The following is an 8,903-nucleotide window of genomic DNA, read 5'->3' as shown; positions in this document are numbered from 1 at the left end:
TCGCCTGTCATCACCACCACCGCCGCCGACCCGCTACCGTCACCACCCCCACCCACACCCTACCATTGCTACCGTTTTCTTAAAATGAAAACCGATAGAAAAATACACATCTAAACACGTTTTCTAATTTTCTAAAACTGAAAATGAAAAATGAATAAGTTTAACTAAACGCGTTTTCAAAAAATTTCAATGAAAAATGAAAACGGGAAATGAAAATCGAAAAGGGAAAACAAAAAATGGAAAATGAAAATTGTTTTTCCGTAACTAAACGCAACCTAAGTGTCTTTCTTTTTCTCTTGGGTTCCGGTTGAGGTTGATCGTCATTGGGATCGAAATTCGTTTCGGGTATGAAATGAGATTGGTGTTGGCATTAAAATTGTGTTTGAGATTGGAATTAAAATGGGGGTTGGGATTAGAATTTGAATTAAGTTTCTTGAATGGTCTTAAATGGGTTGAAATTATATTGGGATTGACTTGGATATTAAATGTACTAGTATGGACGACACGAGCATGACTAAAAGTGGGGATGAAAAACTAGGGCAGTCCATTTGAAGTTGGTAGAAAATGGGTGACCAAAGGTTTTGAAGTGGTTTGTATTTTGGGTTTTTTTTTTTCTTGTTTCTAGGGGTTTTGGGTTGAAGGTTGAATTGGAGGGAGCCATTTTCACCAAAATAAGAAAATTGTTTGAAAGAAATATGAAGAAATTGATTGTTGTGGTGTGATGTAAAATTGGATAGAGGTTGGTATTTATATTGGTTGAAAGAGGTTAAAATTTTGAAGTTTTAAAAAGTGGATTAAAAAATCATTGGTTTTGAAATTTTAATATACTCACATATGTTAGTCGCTATTGAGTACGATTCCAATGTTAGGGCACAGTGAATGGTGATGCCACTTCAGCTTCTACCAAGGTTATCAAGTGACTCCATACAGCCTAAGAGATAAATTTAGAACTTTAATGATCCATTTTTTTTTTTTTTTTTGAAATGATAAATCTAATCTATTCCTAAACAACATCTTAAATACATCTATATTCACAATGGAATTTGAACCCTCAACCTCAAAGAATGAGGGTAACACCAGGTACCGCTGAGCTAGAAGCCTTTTGGTACGTTTGAAATAGATTGTTAGCCAAATTTGGCGTTAATCTATTTTTATTTATATATTTAGTTATTCTTTATATAAATTTATACTAGTATTTATTAGCTAGTTTTTAACATTTTTACAGCTAAAACTAGATTTTAAACTAAAGTCTAAAACCTAGTTTTTCAATACGCTTTAGAATTGTACCAGAGAAATCTGAAATTTGAAATTTTTAAAAAGATCGACAGGCACAGGGTATTTTATAAACAAACCCATCCCCTCTCATTGGCTCTCTATGATCCTAATTTTTATCCAATTATCCAACACTTAATTGCATTCACATACACGTTCACCTTTCAAATTATCCCTAACATAATACACCTACGCTACTAGACTACTAGACTCTACTAGCGCTTAGAAATCAACACCAGAATCACCATCGACATCGATACAGCAATCTTAAACCCTGGCATCTCCCAGAAGTTCTGGTTCTGGTTTTCCCCGTTTCCACCATTCTTTGTTGCTGCCAATTCATCTCTCACTTCTTTCAACGCTTTGTCTCGCCTCTCTCCCATCTGCAAAATCATCATACTTCCGTTAAAACCATTAAACTTTGACAGATTTTTCGATTACTACTGTAGAAAAACTCAAAAAAAAGTGTCAAATTAACGTTGGTGACTTTCATGGTTAATTTTGATTTAAGGTAGTAGTTAAACCACAAAAATAGCCAAAATATGAACCAAAGTAAAAGACACAAAGAAAAAAAAAATAAGGTTGCATAAATAATTCTTGCCCAAAACAACAAAACTAGAATTACCCGTTGGAGCTTCCGGGTTTGAGCCCGAGCTTCATGAAGACAAAACTCAAGTTTTAAAACTCTTTTCTTCAACTCCTGATCTGCTCTACGATGTTTCTCCAACTGTCACATACAAGATTTCAACTTATTAATTACAATCGAAAATTAATAAACATTTTCTTATCAAACAGAAATCTCTTAAAGTGTTTAATTTCTTTCAACTTAATCACATAAGCTATATATCAGTTCTTTTTAGGTCAAAAAACACATCTTAATGGAGAAAGTCACATAAATGGGACTTCCCCCTTTTAAGTCCTACTTGCAAATTTGCCCTTATTTAACTTTTCTTTCTATTTTCCATATGTACAACATCTTATATATATTTTAAACATCATCTATTCACAAAGAATATATAGACATACTTGGGACTCAAGATCCTTGGTTTTGAGTTTCCAATGAGCTGACATAACCCGGAGTTCATCTCTCAACTTGGTTATTTCTTCATCTTTGGCTGATAACAATTTCATCATCTTGTCAAGATTTCGAGGTGAAACCTCATCAAGGATCTTCCTCAATTCGCAATCATTATTTGCTCCAGCTTTTGCTAAAGCTTGCATGATGTCATGTTCAACTCGCATGACTTCATCTTTCAATTGTTTTTGTGAAGATTCTCGGGATTCAAGATCCTTCTGCAAAAGATCTAGTTGATGCGCCAATTGATTAACTCGAGCTTCATGCTCTTTCAACGACTTGTTCTTCTGATCCAGTTCCTTTAACAGAGCCATGCATTGAAGCTGTGCAGATTGAGCAGAAATGGCGCTTGCATCCGCTGTTGCTTTTGTGGATGAAAGTTGTGATGTAAGATGATCCAAGTCCCGCTGATACTGTAAGATCAGATACAACCTCATTACGTGTTGTCTGAATAAATTGTTAGCATCCAACATAGTGACGACACAGTTACACGAAAGCAGATTTGTAAATAATCGAGTTCACGACATAATTCATCTTCGAATTCGTCAAAGTGATTATTTGTTAAAAAATATAAAATAGGGTTTCCCGATCTTGTTTTGAAAAAGGATTGCAAATAATCAAATACGCGAGTTTGGAAATTTGAAGGGTCTGATTGAAAAAGGAAAAGAATTGTTGTGGCAAAAGTTGAGGAAAGCAAAGTACGGGTCATAAAAAAAAACCGGCTGCCAAGTTTTTGATGTCGGTGAGAGGGGTAGAAGAGGAATTTAACAAAATAAGGACTGAAATTGTAAATCTCAAGTGTAAAAAATATACAGAAATTCTAAATGCCTTTTTGATTTTTTCGCCATGTGTATACTAAAAGTAAGTTCATATGCGATTTAGGGTTTCACGTAGAAGATGTAAATGTTTTCTTTCATTTTTTTAAACAATAGTAGGTTTATGTGTTCATGTTCATAGTAAACTTGTACTTTTTTCCAATGATATTAAAGTATAGTGTTTTTGTTTATAATCTTTGTGTGGAAATGTTGAAGTAATAATCATATTACAAAAGTTTTTATTATTACAACATAAAGAATCTCGTATAGTAACATCTAGATTTGAGCAACTCTCGAAATGCATCATTTATTATGAAAAACCAGATCTAGATTTGCCCATTATTGATCCAATCTAAAAGGAACCAAAAGTGGAACATATGGACAAAATGGGTATTTCATATACAAGTTTGGTCTAAATATTATATCATTCAATTTGAGTTGGGTGTCTCCATGTTATTCAAAATTTGCTAAAGACAAACTTTTTCAACCCTAAAGTGAAACAAGAATATTCTAACACAAAAAGGATTTATAAACTATTCCTATTCTAAATCCACCAAAAAGCCAAAGGGAAACAGACGAAAGGCAGCTTACAAAGATTTGTTTTTGATATAAACATATTGGAATAAATCTTAGATCAAACAAATTCAAATCAAGCCAAGCAAATCTATATGATTATAATCAAGAAAGTCAAACCTTTTCAGCATCGGATGATGATGCTTGAAGCTGCAGATTTCGATCATCTAAACTCTTCTGCAATCGACAAATCTCTTCTTCCATGTTCTTAGCTCTTATTTCTGCTTCCTGTAACAACATATAATCATTAAAGCCGGAAAATTGTTAAGATCTATGAATATTCAATCGCCCTATACAATAAAACAACAGCTAGAATTCCTTTTGACTTAAGTTGTCGAATCAAAAACGAAGAACGCGTACCTGTCTAGTTAAAGATTCTTTAGCAAATGACTCTTCTTGGGATGATAGACGACTGCGGACATCCTTGAGCTCGGCGGCGAGTGAAACCACGTTCCGGCGAAAATTCAGTTTCTTCTCATCCAGATCCCTCAGTAACGGATCAATCTCCTTCGTTGAAGTCTTGCTTGACATCTTTCAGTTGTCCTCGAAGATTAATTGACAATGAAACATCAAGATTCAAACTCAGAAACGGACGATCTTTCAAATCTTTCGTGGGTAGAAATACGTCCACAAATCTTCGTCAAGCATGTGAACAAACGATATAACTCGTGACTACTTTATTTTAAAATGAAGTCAAAGAAAGAGCGAAATACGAACAATGACTCAACTGTAACTTGCGTGTATCCTGTGAGAAATTAATTACAGATAGAGAGAGATGAAGGTGTTAGATGTATGAAATTAATTAATTATATAAAAGTCGAAGTTTGAAACTGAATGAAGTGAGAGAAACGATTGATATAAAAATAATTCAAATGAACCTGTCAATTTGACAAAGATGTCGATGAGTAAACAAAACTAATCCGAACCGCACATTTAGCATCCTAAAACAATTTTAATTAAAATAAATGAAAACATGAAACTCGTTCCTTCTTCCTAACACTCACATCCCCAGATGTGTGATTCATTGAAAGAGAGTTTCTGAAGCAATTAATACTCCCGACCCACAAGATTAATATTTGTGATTTGAATGGTGGGTCGAGCTTGAAACTATTAGAAATGAAAACTTATAACAGCGATTAAACTAAAGAATGAAAAGTTCATTAAGATGAAAGTGAAATCATTTTGGCAAATTTGATTTGGGAAAAAATAACACGAATCACCTTAAATCAGAAGACCCATACGAAAACGACCCTTGGAGACGACAGAATCTAAAACATACGAAGAATCTTCATAGTGAGAAGTAGGAAGGTTTTAGGAAGGAGATATGTGGAAAGTTGAACAAGATGCGACGATGTAAACACCTGTAAACGAGCAAAAATGTTAAAGAGGGAGAAGGGTAGGGAAGAAGGTAGGTTCGGATTTGTGGGTTAATGTTAGAGAATGGTTTGGTAATAAATGCCAAAAACCGAGCCTATTGGTCATTAGGTTGGGTTGACTGTGAGCGCGCGGCAAAATCAAATTTTTGGGGTCATGCTTTCCACCTAAGCGTTGGCATCTTCTGGCACACAAAACTTGTGTCTCTTCTTTTTCCCTAGAAATACACAATGAATTCCATAATTCAAGGACGATTTCCATTTTTAATTTTATTAAATTATTGTTTTTTTTTAAGTGACTTGTTTTTATACAGCATAATTTTGTAGTAATATTCGTAAAAAAAATAAGGGTTAGGGGTTGTTTTAGATATTTGGTTGACTCGGTTCATATCAAGAGTGATTAATTCAAATAGAGTTAAATGCTTTTGCCCATTCGGTTAACCATTTTTCTCTGATTTGGTCTATTAATGAAGTTGACCGGAAAAGTAGACAACATTTGACTACTTGACCAAATAATTGTTATATATATATATATATATATATATATATATATATATATATATATATATATATATATATATATATATATAGAGGTTGAGGTTCATTTGAAACCATTCTAATTTTGTGAGACCGTGAAACCAAATCTAAAAATAATTTTAAAATGCAAAATAAATAGAAAATTCCAAAAAAAAAAAAATTAAATATTATTTTCGGAACTTGAATTAACTAAAAAATATATATATAAATATAAAAAAAAATTTTAAAAAATAAAAAAAAAATCCGTTATTTTTTTTTTTTGAAAAATACGTGAAATATTCTAAATAGAATATTACACTGACATATTCTAAAAAATAATTTTAAAATGCAAAATAAATGGAAAAAATACGTGAAATATCTATTTTTACGTGAAAAATACTTGAATTAACTAAAAAAAATTAAAAAAAATCTATTTTTTTTAAAAAAATACGTGAAATATTCTAAATAGAATATTACACTGTACATATTCTAAAAATAATTTTAAAATGGAAAAATCAAAAAATTCTTTTTTTAAATATTATTTTCGGAACATGAATTAACTAAAAAAAATAAAAATAATAAAAATAATAAAAATAATAAAAAAATGCGTCTCACGGTCTCACAAAATATAGGTGGTCTCAAATGAACCTAACCATATATATATATATATATATATATATATATATATATATATATATATATATATATATATATATATATATATATATATATATATATATATATATATATAATATCTTGGATTCGATAGAAAAAATACAGAAGCTCTAACTTTTTAATGAACTTTGACTTTTAAATCCTACTCTGATAACCTCGGTAGCAAATAAACGATAAAACATCCACTTTCTTTTTGCTAATTTTTGGTAAATCATATTATGATTTAAACGACATTTTGTCATTTGTAACCATAATATAGGTTTGCCAATCACCAACATTACGGTTTACACTTACCAAAAAAAGCTCTCTAGGGAGGCGGGCGGCCGCAGTGCAAACAAAGGAGATTGGATAGAGGTTCACCGGAGAAAGAATTTGATCCACTTAATGGGTGCAAACGCAATTGTAACTTCATACTATGTATCGAATCGACCAAATAATGTAAGCAAGAATAAGATAAGGAACTCATTTCAAGTGTTCAGAAATGTGGTAGACATCTATATCGACGGCAAAAGAGATAGACCGTACTCAATCTGTAACAGTTCGGATTCCCAGGTATTATTCATTCTTATATTTTTGGTATTTTGTGAGGAGACTCGGCGAGTTGGAGCTAAAACTCGCCGAGTAGGATCGCGATTTGGACGAGAGTTCGCGTCTGGACTCAACGAGTCCACATTGTTTAATGAAACCCTAATTCTCCGGGTTTGGAGCCTATTTAAGGGCACTTATAGCCTCCCATTGCGGCTACCAGTCCCTTGAGAGAACCCTAAGAGAGCTAATTCGTTTTGGGAGAGAGGAAGTCACTTTTAAGCCTTTTTATTCTTTGTCTAGCAAGAGGAAGGTGGCAAGAGCAAGGAGGAGGTGAGATTCCAGCAGATCCAGAGTCCAGAGGCTTCATTTTGAGGTAATGGTTCGAATCTCCTTCAGTTTATAGGGTTGATCTTTAGAGTTAGGGTTTTATAACCCCTTTGGAGAGTGATTATGTGAAGCAAATGGTCCCTCTTCGAGTTTGTGCCTTGGATCTGGACTCAAAGAGGTCCAGAGACCTTAACCATTGGAGCTTTTTGGGTTATTATGGAGTCATTGGACCTAGGTGGTTATTTTTGGGACCAAATCACCTTTTGATGCCTTATGGGGGTTATACAAGCATCAAGTTCTGAACTTTACGTAACATTCATGCTTGGGAAGCCCAGATCCATGGTTTGGGAAAGTAGATCTGACCTCAGAAGGTCAATAAAAGTGTGTGCATGGCATGAACTCACCTAGTTGTTCTTGGGACTCGGCGAGTAGGGTTGGGGTTTCACGTAAAGTGTTCAGTGAGTGGACTCGCCGGGTTGGGGGATAACCCAGTGAGTCAGGGAGAGTCAATATGGGGTTGAGTCAAGCTGGAACTCGCCGAGTTGTTCTTGAGACTCTGCGAGTTGAGTCGTGGTTGCCCTGTGATTCATGCCAGGTGGAACTCGTCGAGTTAGGGGAGTGCTCGACGTGCTAAGAAAAGATCCGAGGGAGTCAGTGTGCACTCGCCGAGTCCGGTCAAAGTTGACCGTTGACCAGAGTTGACCAGTGTTGACTTGATAGGGTTAGTCAAACTTAGTTGTAAAAGTGTTAATTAGAGATATATTGTATTATAGGAAGATTATAGTTCGAGGGATCGAGCACGAGTGATTCCAGGGATTTGCGAGTTATCGAGATACACGAGGTGAGTCTTCTCACTATACTTTACCTTGAGTAGGTAATTAGAGTTATGTGATACAGTGCTTGTATGCTATATATGTGTTATGTGTTGCAATGCATTATTCAATGTGATTTATGTTGTGCATGTTTACAGAGTTAGAACCTGAGGGTTCACAGAGTTTTGGTGCACGGACCCACAGAGTTATAGCCTCGAGTGGCTAATATGTGTTATATGTGGTATTTTGGGGAACTCACTAAGCTTTGTGCTTACAGTGTTTGGTGTTATTTGTTTTAGGTACTAGTGACGACCGTGGGAAGGTGCCGGCTTGATCAGTACACACACTCGGGATTTTATGTTAAGAGATCTTGGGATTTTTGTATGAAATGAATTGTATTTCAAACATGGGTGTTTTTACGAATATTAAATGAATTATGTTTTTTATAAAATGCGAAAAATTGTTTTGAAATTTACGGTGTTACACAATCTTTGTCTTTGTCGGATTCGAAGGTGTAAGAGACACAAACTGTTGGGTACTTGGTGTTGTGTCTTGGGCTCGCTTCCTAGCCCGTCTTTTATGCGGTATGGGCCTGTCCATCCGTATCTTATTTGCATGCATCTTTTTAGGAACTGATAGATCAGGGTTTTTACGTGTAACTGAAGAAGATATCTTTTTGTAACCCTAGAATCCTCTACAGCGGAAGTTCTTTATCGAGCTCTGCTGAGGATTGAAAGTTCTAATCATTCAACACATTCAAATCCATTCTTGAGTATTGTTTCATTGCTTTACATTCTTTATATACCTGTTACAAAGATCTAATCGATCAAAGATATTTTATATCTCATCAATTGGTATCAGAGCAGGAGGCTGTGTAATTCATACACATCTCTTCTGTGAAAGAAGCTATTAGGGTTTATTCCGCATTAACTAATAT

General features: G+C 34.3%; 1 protein-coding gene across 2 annotated transcripts; it reads right to left on the bottom strand.

Annotated features, from left to right (window-relative positions):
- Window positions 1–1,281: 1,281 nt before the first annotated feature.
- LOC145015218 (nuclear envelope-associated protein 2-like) lies at window positions 1,282–5,169 on the bottom strand. 2 transcript variants are annotated; one of them, XM_078973666.1, is made up of 7 exons: window positions 4,956–5,169; window positions 4,614–4,676; window positions 4,096–4,480; window positions 3,856–3,963; window positions 2,299–2,760; window positions 1,898–1,999; window positions 1,282–1,655 (listed from the first exon to the last, which is right to left on the bottom strand). In XM_078973666.1, exons 3-7 carry the CDS (start codon window positions 4,264–4,266, stop codon window positions 1,488–1,490), a joined length of 1,011 nt encoding a protein of 336 aa, XP_078829792.1. In that variant the 5' UTR covers window positions 4,267–4,480; window positions 4,614–4,676; window positions 4,956–5,169; the 3' UTR covers window positions 1,282–1,487. The 2 variants fall into 2 exon arrangements, with proteins under 2 accessions (XP_078829792.1, XP_078829791.1); XM_078973665.1 differs by lacking the exon at window positions 4,614–4,676.
- Window positions 5,170–8,903: the final 3,734 nt, after the last annotated feature.

Source organism: Lactuca saligna, chromosome 9, assembly GCF_052625555.1.
Source record: "Lactuca saligna cultivar CGN05327 chromosome 9, ASM5262555v1, whole genome shotgun sequence".
In the NCBI taxonomy this organism is placed as follows: Eukaryota; Viridiplantae; Streptophyta; class Magnoliopsida; order Asterales; family Asteraceae; genus Lactuca; species Lactuca saligna.
The sequence above is the reverse complement of the archived record's forward strand: the minus strand, read 5'-3'. Positions and strand labels throughout refer to the sequence as shown.